Source organism: Sus scrofa, chromosome 11, assembly GCF_000003025.6.
Source record: "Sus scrofa isolate TJ Tabasco breed Duroc chromosome 11, Sscrofa11.1, whole genome shotgun sequence".
In the NCBI taxonomy this organism is placed as follows: Eukaryota; Metazoa; Chordata; class Mammalia; order Artiodactyla; family Suidae; genus Sus; species Sus scrofa.
Window position 1 is genome coordinate 21,919,072 of NC_010453.5, and position 14,203 is coordinate 21,933,274.

General features: G+C 45.7%; 1 protein-coding gene and 2 pseudogenes across 1 annotated transcript; 2 read left to right on the forward strand and 1 right to left on the reverse strand.

Annotated features, from left to right (window-relative positions):
• Positions 680 to 1,735, forward strand: LOC110255814 (annotated as a pseudogene).
• LOC100627076 lies at positions 2,979 to 4,080 on the reverse strand (annotated as a pseudogene).
• Positions 10,223 to 13,834, forward strand: TPT1 (tumor protein, translationally-controlled 1). Its single transcript, NM_214373.1, is given in 6 exon segments — positions 10,223 to 10,342; positions 10,621 to 10,694; positions 11,200 to 11,390; positions 11,777 to 11,882; positions 12,595 to 12,711; positions 13,618 to 13,834. Coding segments are annotated over 6 exon segments (519 nt in total). The 5' UTR covers positions 10,223 to 10,314; the 3' UTR covers positions 13,621 to 13,834.

A 14,203-nucleotide genomic window follows, 5' to 3' on the forward strand; every position in this document is an offset into this window, starting at 1 on the left:
CGCCACCATGGGAACTCCAGATGACTTCCTTTAGTCTGCCAGCCACTGTCTTTCATCGACAGTATCTCCCCTCTTTCTTTGGATTAATACTGATTTTCATCATCAATCATGAGAAACATGATTTATTGTTGTTGCTTTTTAGGCCTCACTCATGGCATATAGAAGTTTCCAAGGTAGGGGTCCAATCAGAGCTGCAGCTGCCAGCCTACGCCAGAGCCGCAGCTGTGCCTTGACGGGAACTCCCAAGAAGCGTGATTATTTTATGTATCACTCAAAAAAAAGAAAAAATGCTACCAAGTACCATGGCATACCATAAGATGCATCCTAAGATCAGAAAAGTTCAAAAAGATGCACCCCCCCAAAAAAATAAGTAACATGAAAAATAAGAAGCAAAACACCCCATCCCAATACCATTTCCCCCCCCAAAAAAAAACCCTCAAAAAAGTAAAAATAAAAGGCAGAAAAAATACCCATTGTAGCTCAGTGGTTACGAACCCAACTGGTACCCATGAGGTTTGATCCCTGGCCTCAGTCAGCGGGCTGTGGTGTGGGTCTAAGATGCCCCTCAGATCTGGCGTTGCTGTGGCTGTGATGTAAGCTGGCAGCTGCTGCTCCAATTCGACCCCTAGCCTGGGAACTTCATGTGCCACAGGTTTGGCCATAACAAAAAAAAAAAAAAAAAAAAAAAAAAAAGAAAAGTAGAACAAGTCCAAAGCACACAAAGCACAAGCAAAAATAATCACCTAGAACTGAGAATATGAAGTTTGCAATTTTTCTTCGAGTTATTTTCCAATGACAGTGGTTTCTATTCAAGTTTGCCATAAAATTAGAATTCAAGATACTTTTTCCACTGAGACAAAGTTAAATTTCATTGAGGTATGCATTTAATATTCCTACTGGTTACTGGATAACCATGGGTAAATTTGGAATAGTCTGCAAAGGGAGATAAAAGTCCAGAAATAGCAATGGCCCCAAGAACAAAAGGCGATCGTCTTTGTTCGGCTCATTTTAAAGGAAAATGCTCCCCTGCTCCCCCCGCCCCACGGCGGCTCCAATACCTTGTTCTCCCCGGTTCCTGCCCTACTTCCCTGGGCGGAGGGTCGGCGCGGAGCACGGCCTGAAGCACGAGGATTTCCGCGAGACGCCCCTCCGCATCGACCCCTCCGTGTCCCCACGTGGCCCGCCAAGAGCCAGCAGCAGAGGGTGAAGCCAGGCACCCGCCCGTGACCCCCCACCGAGGGAGGCCTGGGCTACAGGCAGCTGGGCGGCCACGGCGACCTGAAGGAAATGGGTTTCCACCTCACCACCACCGACCAGGGCGCCTCGGCCACAGGACCGGGCAGCAGCCTCAAGTTCTGGGGTTCAGCTCGCCCTGGAGCTGTCGATCTTGGGGGTCTGGGGGCGGCTGGGTCCGGCTGGGTCTAGCTGGGTCCAGACCCAGGTCCCACTTTGGAGAGGCGGGGGCTGGGGACCCACCTCAAGTCTCAGACTGCTAGTCTTAGGGAGTTTTTCCACATTTTGGTTTTATTTTATCTTGATTTGTATATTTGTATAATTAGATCATTTTCCCTGTCAAAAAAAAAGCCAAGATGGCTAGTACTGTTCCAGTTGTGGCTTATCTGCTATCATATATGGATTTATGTTTAAGTATTCAAATTCCATATATGGAGTTCCCATCTTGCCGCAGTGGAACCGAATCCAACTAGGTACCATGAGGTTGCGGATTCCATCCCTGGCCTTGCTCAGTGGGTTAAGGATCTGGCAATGCCATGAGCTATGGTGTAGGTTGCAGACATGGCTCAGATCCTGCGTTGCTGTGGCTGTGGTGTAGACTGGCAGCTGCACTTCCAATTGGACCCCTAGCCTGGGATCCTCCATATGCGGCAGGTGCAGCCCTATGAAGCAAAAAAAAAAAATCCATAAATATTTAACTTTTTTTTTTTTTTTTTTTTGTCTTTTGTCTTTTTAGGGCCACCTCTAGGCATATGGAGGTTCCCAGGCTAGGGGTCCAATCAGAACAGTAGCTGCAATCCTTTACCACAGCCATAGCGATGCCAGATCCAAGCCACGTCTGTGAACTACCCCACAGCTCACGGCAACGCCGGATCCTTAACCCACTGAGCAAGGCCAGGGATCGAACCCGCGTCCTCTTGGATGCTACTCAGATTCGCTTCCACCAAGCCATAACAGGAACTCCTCATCGTACTGTCTTAATCTCGTTTCCGGTTTGCACCAATTTGCCTCATTAATTTTGAAAGGTGCTGAAGACTACACAGAAGCGTACAAGCTGCTAGCAGTAATTTTTCAAACAGGGCAAAGTGTAAGGGGAAAAAATGAATCTACTATGCAAGTTATATTATCTCTAATTCCCACACTGGTGTGCTCTTCACTGCAAAGAACAGAAAGCCTGAGATAAGTTATCTTCCTCCTGCAGGTGTTGACAGCCTTCACCCACCCGCCTTCACTGCTCCCTCCTAAGTACTTGCTGCCATGTTTAGCAAAATAATTTATGGGTCAGTTTTCCGGATCAAAATCATGCAAGTACATGAACACACGCACGCACACACACCCTTATCTATGCTTAAGTGATCTGAAAACCCATTGCCACGGTTTGGAAATAAAAAGCCCTTAGTTCTCCTCAGGTACATATGCTTTTTTGTTTGTTTTTTGTTTTTATTTTTTTCCCTTAGGGCCGAACTTGCAGCAGATGGAGGTTCCCAGCCTAGAGGTCTAATCAGAGCTGCAGCTGCCGGGTCTATACAACAGCCACAGAAGGACTAGATCCGAGCTGCATCTTCGACCTACACCACAGCTCACGGCAACGCCGGATCCTTAACCCGTTGAGCAGGGCCAGGGATGGAACCCGAGTCCTCATGGATACTAGTCGCCGGGTTTGTTAACGGGAACTCCCAGCTTCTTCTTTCTGGTGCATATTTGTTGTACACTGTCTACGTATAATATAAGTATTTCCTCCCTACTTTTTTTTTTTTTTTTTGATTGGACTAAGTGGCTTTATTAGAGAAAGCCAGGATTACAAAGGACCTAAGAGTTGGCATTGGGTCCCTTCTTCTTGCCAAAGGTGGACGCAACGTTGACAAAGCCCCGGTTGTATAGCACTGTCTCTTGGCCCAGCCGATCTCCTTCTTTTTCTCGTGTTTGGCCACCTTGGCAGGCTGACCTCCGAACTTGGGAACATGGCCAGGGAACCATGAACTTTACCTCCAAGCATACAGCCAGCTACTTCCAGAGTGCTCAGGGCCTCCACCCCACACTGGCCCAGGATGCCCTCATCCTCTAGGGGCGTGCCTGCCAGGAGCAGGACTTGATCTTCTGGAGCGATGCCCTCCAGTGAGGCTACATGAGCCTTGATCTGGGAGACCGTCTCCTGGCTGGTCACCTCGAGAGGACGTAGCTCCTGGGCGCGGTCAGAGATTTGCATGTTGGTGACTGAAGCGCGGACACTGCTGCTACTACCTCAAAGATGGAGTCGAGCCTACTTTTTTTTTGATAGGCAAGATATAGATTTATTAGGATAGGACGCTTGTGAGAGATGCAAGTGGGCGGGCAAGGAAGCTCTGCCCTCCCTATTTTATTTGTATTGTTATGTTTGGTATCTATGAGACAAATTTTAGAAATTAAACATAAAATTCTGTGAGAAAACATTCTCATGATATATGACAATCTGAGCATCACTGTAAGCGCTCAAGTTCCCCTTGACTGTGCTTTTCCTCGGCCCCGCTGTCTCACTGAGGTAGCCACGGTCATCAGTTTGCCGCACTCCTTCTAAATGTCACCTGCGCTTTTGCAGATACATGCATGTGTCTATAGCAATGTACTGGTTATAGTATGTGCATCTGGGTGTTACCTGTACATTGTGCTCTACACGCCCTGCTGCTCTACTGCCTGCATTTTCCCCTGAGCGGTATGTCTGAGAGCATTATCCTGCTTCAAAGGATGAGCGCTTTTCTTTCTTTTTAAAAAAATTTTTTTAAAAATTATAGTTTATTTACAATATTATGTTAGTTGCAGGTGTAGAGCACAGCGATTCAATTATATATATTTATACACACTAATATACACATATATGTATATATAGTCTTTTTCTCAGATTCTTTTCCCTTATAGGTTATCACGAAATATTGAGTATAGTTCCCCATGCTATATAGTAGGTCTCGTTGCTTACCTTTTTTATATCAAGTCCTGTTTATATGAGTTCTCTTGTGGTGAAGCAGGTTAAGGATCTGGCATTGTCACTTCAGTGGCCTGGGTAGCTGCTGTGGGCGGGTTCAGGCAATCCCTGGACTGGGAACTTCCACTTGATGCAAGTGTGGCCAAAAAATAACATGGAATGATGGAATGTACTCCTGGGTTCTGTTAGCTGTTCTAGCACATATACATCTATTTATATATATATATATATATACACACACACATATATATATACACACACATATATATGCACACACACACATATATATTATATATGTGTATATGTGTGTGTGTGTGCATATGTGTGTATCTGCCTCTAGTTCCTATCTACAAGAGCTCCTACAATTCTTATAGATAAGGGGGTGGTGGGAAAATAGTTCGTTCTAATATTTAGACTTTAAACTAGATCTGACACAGAGCCTTTAAGACCCTTGTAATTTTCTGAGTGATAGAAGGGTCTTCTATGCTAATGAGATGATGCTTGGTGGGCTCCCGGATGGGGCTGTTCCACAGAAAGATCATGCCATTCATGCCGTGATTAGAAGCCTGAAACTTTCAGCCCCACCTCTTATCCTCCAGGAAGGAGAGGCTGGAGACTGAGTTAAAGATCAATCACATCTATGTGCCCAAGCCTTCGTAAAACTTCTAGAACTCGGAGTTCCCGTTGTGGCTCAGTGGGTTAGTAACCCGACTGGTATCCATGAGGACATGGGTTTGACCCCTGGTCCCTCTAAGTGGGTTAAGGATCTGGCGTTGCTGTGGCGTAGGCCAACGGCTATGGCTCTGACTTGACCCCTAGCCTGGGGCCTTCCATATGCCAAGGGTGCAGCCCTGAAAAGACCAAAAAAAAAAAAAAAAAAAAAAAACCCAAATCCCAGACTCCAGGTTTTGGAAGAACTTCTGGGTTGGGGAACACAACTATGGGGTGGAAGGGTGGCATATCGCAACTCCACAGTGACGGAAGCTCCTGTATTTGGGGCCCTTCCAGACCTTACTCTAAGGATTTCTTAATCTTGCTCTTCACTTGTACCCTGTAAAATATCTTTTAAAATATCGATGGAATTCCCGTCATGGCTCAGTGGTTAACGAATCCGACTAGGAACCGTGAGGTTGTGGGTTTGATCCCTGGCCTTGCTCAGTGGGTTAAGGATCTGGTGTTGCCATGAGCTGTCGTGTAGGTCACAGACACGGCTCGGATCCTGCATTGCTATGACTGTGGCATAGGCTGGTTGCTACAGCTCTGATTCAACCCCTAGCCTGGGAACCTCCATATGCTGTGGGTGTGGCCCTAGAACAGACAAAAAGATCCAAAAAAAAAAATATATATATATATATAAAAAATTAAAATAAATCAGTAAGAGTAGGAGTTCCCTGGTGGCCTAGAGGTTAAGGGTACAGCATTGTCACTGCTGTGGCGAAGGTTCAATCCCCTGCCTAGGAACTTCTGAATGCCACAGGCACAGCCAAAAATCTAAAAAAAAAAATCAAGCAGCAAGACTAAGCAAACTGTACTCTTGGGTTCTGTGAGCTGTAGCTAACCACTGAACCCAAGGAGCAGGTCATAGGAATCTCCAGTTGGTTACCGTTGCACAGAAGCAGTGGGTAACCTGGAGACCCACTCCTTGCCTTTGGCTTCTGAAGGGGTGGGGGGTGCATCTGAGTTTCCTGATACTGAGCCCTTGACTTGTGGAATCTAGGTAGTTAGTGTCAGGACTGAACTGAACTGCAGGATATCCAGTTGGTGTTGGAAACTTTATCCATATGGGAAAAAAATGGACACATCTGTCATCAGAAGGCCTGTGTATGAGGGTGAAGGAAAACAGTGTGTTTCCCCTAGACACCTTCACAGAATTGTGATGGGAAAGACTTCTTGGAAGTATATTTCCTCAACAACAGAGAACTATTTGTTTCAAATCTAATTCTCGTCATTTTTGGACAGTTTTTGAGAATGGTATCAACATCTGTATCAATACTAAAGGGTATACAATATGGGATAGGGCAAAAATGGACCAAAAAATTATATGTTCATTTATATATATATTTCTATAAACATATTTATATTGCAGATATGACATGTATAATATATATATATTTTTATAATCTATTTTACATTTAGAACATTTTATATAATATATATTTCAGGTTAAAAATTTTAAATATATATTGTATATTTACATCACATATATTCCTATATACATTTCTATAGTTTTTTTTTTTTTTAAGGGTCGAACCTGTGGCATATGGAAGTTCCTAGGCTAGAGGCTGAATCAGAGCTGCAGCTCCCGGCCTACACCACAGCCACAACAATACGGGATCCGAGTCTTGTCTGTGACCGACGCCGCAGCTCACGGCAAGGCCAGATCCTTAACCCACTGAGCAAGACTAGGGATCAAACCCGAATCCTCATGGATGTCAGTCGGGTTCTTAACCTGCTAAGCCACAATAAGAACTCCACATTTCTATAATTTTAGATCTTGGGCTTTTGAATACATTTTTACACAACTGATATTTCAAACAATTAAATTGCACTAAAAGCAGTTATAGATGACTATGCCTTAATATGCCCTATGAGCGCTAAAGAAAAAAATGAATTCCTTTTCATAGTTAACATTCCAGTGACCCCAGCAAAAGCAGCCTTGAGAAGTAACTGTTGCCATGCCAGCAACTTCATAAAGAGATCTACTGTTTTCTTCTCTATTTGTCTCAACTATGTGATAAATCTGAAAAATGAATTAGTCCAATTAAATACTGCCTTCGAAACACCCTGTTTTGGTTTTTCACTTTTTTTCATTGCTGCCCATATCCTAACTACAAGTGTTGGGTTAATTCATTCTAAAAAGCTTGAATTCCAGTCTCAGAATTCAAAGTATCTAGCTATATTTAACCATTTATTTGTTTGTTTATTCAACCAAAAGAACCTCATTGAGAGCCAGAAGTCCATTTTAAAGCTGGATCCTTCCCGTCTGCTTTCCACTGGCTGTTTTCCATTGGGCAAATCACTTGCCCTATCTGTGCCAAGCATAAAATTATGGGAAGAAACCCAAACAAAAAAGCTTTTTTTTCTTCTGTTTTTTAAAGTTTCATTGAAGAATAAAAGCGTTTTTTTCTTTTTTCTTTTTAGGACTGCACCTGCGGCATATGGACGTTGCCAGGCTTGGGGTCAAATCAGATGTGCAGCTGCCAGCCTATGCCACAGCCACAGCCATGCCAGATTCTTAACTCACTGAACAAGGCCAGGAATGGAACTCGCATCCTCATCGTTCTTAAGCCACTGAGCCCCAATGGGAACTCCTAAAAGTTTCTTAAAAGATCCAAAAATGAGAAAAATAAGGACAATGTAATGAATTTTTCACAGAATTAAATGTATTCAATTTAGATTACCCATATTTACAGATTATGTCCTTTCATGAAACAGAAATTATAGACCAAAGTTATGTTTAATTAATTTATTTTGGCCACATTCGTGGCATGTGGAATTTCAGAATATTTATTTTTAAAAATTTATTTATATTTATTATTATTTTTGCTTTTTAGGGCCACACCAATAGCATATGGAGGTTCCCAGGCTAAGGGTCTAATCAGAGCTGTAGCCACTGGCAGCAGCCACACCAACACCAGATCCGAGCTGGGTCTGCGACCTACACCACAGCTCATGGCAATGCCAGATCCCTGACTGAGGGAGGCAAGGGATCGAACCTGCACCCTCGGATTCATATCTGATGCACCAGAACAGGAATGCCAGTGGTAGATCCTTTAAGCCACTGTGCAGGGCCAGGGATGGAGCAAGACTAGGGATCAAACCCGAATCCTCATGGATGTTAGCCGGGTTCCATACCTCTGCTGAGACTGGAATTGCTGCAGTTGGACTCTTAACCTACTTTACCACAGCAGGAACTCCCCCCTAAACCTTTTAACTCAACAAAATTCCATTTTATACTTAGGCTTAGGGAGGCTGACTTTCTCAAGGTCACAGAACTAGTACCAGATAAACCCAAGATTTCAACCTAGGCTGCTTTTTTTTTTTTTTTTTTTTTTTGTTGTTGTTGTTGTTGCTTTTTAGGGCCACACCCACGGCATATGGAGGTTCCCAGGCCAGGGGTCTAATCGGAGCTGTCGCTGCCCACCTATACCACAGCCACAGCAGCGCCAGATCCTTAACCCACTGAGTGAACCCGCGACCTCATGGTTCCTAATCAGATTCATTTCCACTGCGCCACGATGGGAACTCCAAACCTAGGGTGCTTTGATTTTAACTTTAGTACTCTCTTTCACAGGGCTGTTTATAAAACTTGAGAAAAAGTTTTGACTGAACAAACCTGGAGAAAAGTAGCAGCAATAACGTTTGACAGTAATGTATGGGTGATGGGAATATTTCTGAATAATTGGAAAATGTTGAAGTTGAGGAAAATCATTAAATTGTGATATGCCTGGGATAATAATCTGTTCCACTCCCACATCCAGAAACCACCTGGTGGACCACCTCTCAGAAGATATCCACTTGCTTTCAGATCCCCTTCATCCCACTTTCAGCTTCCTCGCAGTTACCCAGTGTCTCCTAGGGTGTCCAGTGCAGCCCTAGACGTCATCTCCCAAGAGGGTCCCATTTCCTGGCTCTTTTGCATTATGATTCTTCCATCATCTCAATTCAGTGTCCTGTGCCCTGTTCCTTCACAGGGGGTGCCCTGTCTTACCCTGGGGAATGCTTTATTGTTGAATCAGGGAAAAACCATTAATGTGCTATAATTGGCCAATTCTTTGATTTACTAGAACAAAATTTTCTGTGAGGGTAGGACTGGATTTAACCTGTTCACAGTTGAGACCTCTGAGCAAAACCCCCCGCTAAGGACAGAGTGGAGCACAAATACATTCGTGGTATGGAACAAGTTCTCCGGTTGCATACTGGCATAAATCTTTGCCTGAAAGGGCATTTTTAAAGTATCTCATAATTAGGTCCAAAGTCCAAATAAAACTTGGGCAGGTGGGGAGCTCCTTTTCCTTTTAATGTTTAACCCTCTGGCACCTGGCATATAATTTCGATCTTAAAGTGACAACATACCCTCTTTTTCAAACGACCTAATTCAAGACCAAGTGCAAACAGAAAAGGTGAAGATTCTAAACCTGTGTTAGGAACCGCAAACTTTCACATACAGGACCAAGCCGAGAGATGGGAAAACTGTGTAAACTCCCGCGACACTTTCCTCCCCCCTCAAGTCTTTTCCTACACACATCCCCCACGATTATTCCGAAGGGGCAGGAGGGACGACCTGGGTCCCACAACCCGGACTCAGCCCTGCCCCCACAAAAGCGTCCGAAAACTCGATGTAGGGGGAGAGCCCTAGGAGAAAACGCTGAAAAGTTCTCCGAGACCCCAGAACTCACAGGAGGCGGGTCATAAACCCAGCCCCCCTGCCATCATCCCCGGGGACAGAGTCGCGGTCTCCCAAAGCCTCAAAGGGACCCTACGTAAATGCAAAGTCCTTCCCAACAGCTGACACTTTGGTTCCCAGAAAGGGTGGGAGCTTGCGCCGGGCGAGGCCTGAGGCGGAAACTTGAAGCCCCACCCAGACCCAGCACCTTCGAGGGCAACCCTGGCGTAGGGAGGGGCAGAGCCCCAGGCACCACTTCCACCACTCAGCGCCCGGAAGCCCTTCCCTCCTCGCAGCCCCCCGCACGCTCCTCCCCCCACCCGCTCCCGCATTTCCCTCTGCCCCGCCCCCCGCCGCACCTCCTTCCCTGCGTCGCCCATCCTTGTCCCTCCCGACTTCTCCCCCCTAGGAAGCCCCGAGGGCCCAGCGTGGGGCACGGCTTTGCAGCCCAAGGCCAAGTCCCCGGATGTCCTCCTCCCCTCCCCACCCCCGGCTCGCGCTGTGGCCCCACCCCACGCGCCGCTCTGCGTGCCACGTCACCGCTTACGGCGCTTCCGGAGGCGCAGCGGGCGATGACGTAGGGGGACGTGCCCTCTATATGAGGTTGGGGAGCGGCAGAGTCGGCCTTTTCCGCCCGCTCCCCCCTCCCCCCGAGCGCCGCTCCGGCTGCACCGCGCTCGCTCTGAGCTCCCGGTTCCTGCTAAGCTAGCGCCGCCGTCGTCTCCCTCCAGCCGCCATCATGATCATCTACCGGGACCTCATCAGCCGTGAGTGGGGACTGCACTCTTCCCCACTGCCGCGCGAAGGGGATGGGGGTCTGGTGGGGGGCGGGGAGACGGCCGCCGCCGCCGCCGCCGCCGTCCTGGGCCTGGGGGACGCCGGCGCCCTCCCGGGAGCGAGGAAGGTCGGTGCTTGGCGCGCGCCCTGGGGTTTCGAGCGCCGGGGAAGGGCGGGGGTCGCGTGCGGCGGGCGGGGCGGCGCGGGAAATGGCGCCGGCTCGGGCTTCAGGCGCACGGTTGACTGGCGGGTTTGTGTTCTCGGGCAGATGATGAGATGTTTTCCGACATCTACAAGATCCGGGAGATCGCGGACGGGCTGTGTCTGGAGGTGGAGGGGAAGGTGAGTCGGGCCGGGTCGCGGCGAGGAGGAGGCAAGGCCAGGCAGGCTCGGGTTTCCGCCGCTCCCCCGCCCGAGGTTGTGCAATCCTCTCCGTTGCCTCCTGGCGGAGGAGACGCTCTTTCCGGGCTCGGGTTTTTCTAGAAAAGTGGAGGCGGAGCTGAGTCTGGAAATAGGTCCGCCACTTGGGCGCCCATCCTCCCAGGCGGTCCCGGACAGGTTGTCTCCTGTTTGGGAGCCCGAAGCCCTCAGCGGTTGCCCTTTTCAACCCGACTGTCCACGCAAAACTTCCACTCGTTGTAAACAACCCCCTTCTCGTGCTGGTCAACAAAGAATTGTTAGGGTGTTTTAGGAAATCGAGGGGTCATAAATTTTTTCCCCATGTTTTCAGCAAGAAACAAGAATCTTTAGTGGAAGGCTGATGGGATGTATGAGCTGCTTAAATTGTTTTGATGCCTTTGTGGTAAGGTCGAGGATGTGTTAGCAACTAAACTTTTCCTTAACGCAGATGGTCAGTAGGACAGAGGGTAACATTGATGACTCGCTCATTGGTGGAAATGCCTCCGCTGAAGGGCCCGAGGGCGAAGGTACCGAAAGCACAGTAATCACTGGTGTCGATATTGTCATGAACCATCACCTGCAGGAAACCAGCTTCACAAAGGAAGCCTACAAGAAGTACATCAAAGATTATATGAAGTCGTAAGTGATCTTGGCACATTCCGTTGATGTCTGGAATCCTGTAGGATTTAGGGATCTTCTAACTATGGAGATTTTTTTAGCAAGCAGGCATGGTTGTCAAATACTTTATTAATGAGCTCAGAAGGGTGGTTGCTTTTCTATCAAATATGAGCATAACAGGTGCATACAGGTCTGGCTTTACCTTTTCAGAACAGCACTTTGGAAAGAAGCTGACAGGAAATTCAAAGTTGTGAACAGTCATAAAACATCCCTCCTGTGAGCTAGGAATTTCTTGATTGTGCTCAGTGATAGCTAGTTGCTAGTTTCAGTTTGGAGTTTTTGGAGAAAATTTCTTTTGCTCAGAGCTCTGTAACGAACTTAACCTATCAATAAAATACTTGTTTTAGAATCAAAGGGAAACTCGAAGAACAGAGACCAGAAAGAGTAAAACCTTTTATGACAGGAGCTGCAGAACAAATCAAGCACATCCTTGCTAATTTCAAAAACTATCAGGTAAACAAATGTGTGGATTAAAGGGCTATAGAGTTTAACTTAGAGCAAAAAATGAGTTTGAATGTCTGATGTAATTTAATTGTGGGTATTTTCTTAGCCTTTTGAGCAATTAATACTTGATATATTCAACGCCAGTAGTCTAGCTGGAGAGGGTAGCCTTCCCTACTCCTTCCCCAGATGGCATCTCCCAGTTCTTTCTCTAGAATTGCTCAGTTTGACCCCTAAGTGGTTTTCCACTTTGCTTTCTTTTTACAGTTCCATTGGGTCTCATTGCCACTGGAGCTCTTTCTGATGTGAGCTTGTACTGTTGAGGAACGTAAAGAATTCCCTTACCGCCAAGCGAAAGTTTTGCTGTTTTCACACATCCTGTGTGTGACCCTAACTTTCTTTTCATAGGGTGTGCATGCTCTCATTGCTAGCCTTACTACATTCCCTGTGGTTGACTGTAAACAGGCTTCTTTGTAGGGCTTGGAATTGGCTGTGTGGGGATGAGAAAGCCTAAAGTTTCTAGAGTGCTCTGTACTCTTTATTTTGGCTCTTTTAGTACTTTGGGTGAACAGATTGATTAGTGAGCATTTCTCTTAGGCATCAAATCAGAGCCTCTGGTTGCTGAGAGTCTCGATTAAATAGTGGTGTTCTGAATCATTCTTTGATTTGTTTTGATACAGCACATTTGTATAATCTAATTCTGGATATTTGTTTGCTTCCTAAGTTCTTTATTGGTGAAAACATGAATCCAGACGGCATGGTTGCTCTGCTGGACTACCGTGAGGATGGTGTGACTCCATATATGATTTTCTTTAAGGATGGCTTAGAAATGGAAAAATGTGTAAGTACAAAGAAGTGGGTTGAAATCAGTAATGTAAAAATGGAGAGTGTGGGCATAATCCCTTGTTTCATGCCACTGGGACAGTTAGAATGGGTTCTGCAGCAGTCCTTTGAAAATGAGGGTGCAGGTCTTTTTTCTTGGGGATCTAAAGAATGTTGTGATTCACATGTAAAGGATTTTTATGGTATAGAAAAGCTTAGAATGGATCTGCAGGAAACTTAGCATAGATGACATTATAAATAGCTTAAATACTGAGCCTAGAGATCAGAGATAACGTATATAATCTAAATATTTTAAGTTATTTTAAGGGATAACACCCTATGTTGACATTTCTTATGGAAATGGCCCATAGAAATCAGACTGCTTTTCTCTTCCTATTTTGCCACACATACTGAGCATTAAAACCCTTTTCAAAGAAACTAGTCTCAATTTACAGTAATTGGCAGGTAGTCTTGATGTTACAAACTTTTAGAAAATACAGTTTAGAGCTGGAAATGAATGTCTCATGCAAGGAGCTCCTGGAGGCATTCATTATCAAGAGGCTTCCTTGTAAATTAGGAGTAAGATATATTTAAGGATACACTAAATAGGGTCAGGGGCCCAGTGAACTGGAATGTTTTGCTCAATGAATTATTCAGAATGTCTTGTGTTTAGGTTGGTAGAACAGGGTGGGGCTTTCTCCCAGAATGAAAATCTGATCGGGTAAGGGTGGTTCTGCATCCACTGATAGACCTTGAACAGTCTGCTGTTGTTCTTTCGGTTTGCACTAGGATGCCAAAGCAAGCTCCCTGCGCTTTCTGTCTGCCTTCGTGGCAGCCCAGATTGAATAGGGGAAGACATCCTCAGGCTAGACGTGTTAAGTACTTTCATGGTGGAAAAGGTGTTAATGGAGTCTTGTCTTTGCAGTAACAAATTTGGCTGTTGGGATCGGATCTATCACCCGTTGTCATAACTGGCTGGCCACTGCTTTCCATCCACAAAACACCAGGACTTAGACAAGTGGGACTGATGGCATCTTGAGCTCGTTATTTTGACATTGATTTTTCTTTGGAGCGGAGGCATTGTTTTTGAGGAAAAAAACATGTCATGTAGGTTGTCTAAAAATAAAATGCATTTAAACTCATTTGAGAATGCCTCTTAGTTTAATATGTAATACCTAAATCATGCTGTGTAGCCTTCCTGGAGAAGCTACAACCTGTAGACCACAACTAGAAAGCCTAAGACCATCTTCAGATAACTTCTGCAGTTGAAAACTACTTCCCGGACTTGGAATATAAACAAGAATCAAAATAATTGAGTTGAAGGGAGAGACCATGGTCATAGCAGTGCCAACACCTGAAGTGGATTCCTTACACTTTCATCACCTACAAACGAAGAGATTAACCAAAAGAATAAAAAGACTAATACAGTTGCAAGCAAAGTATTGCCTGAGCTTTTTTATAAAGCAAGTAGAGCCAAGTTCTAGAGAAATCCTGGAATGCTTGTGCCAAAC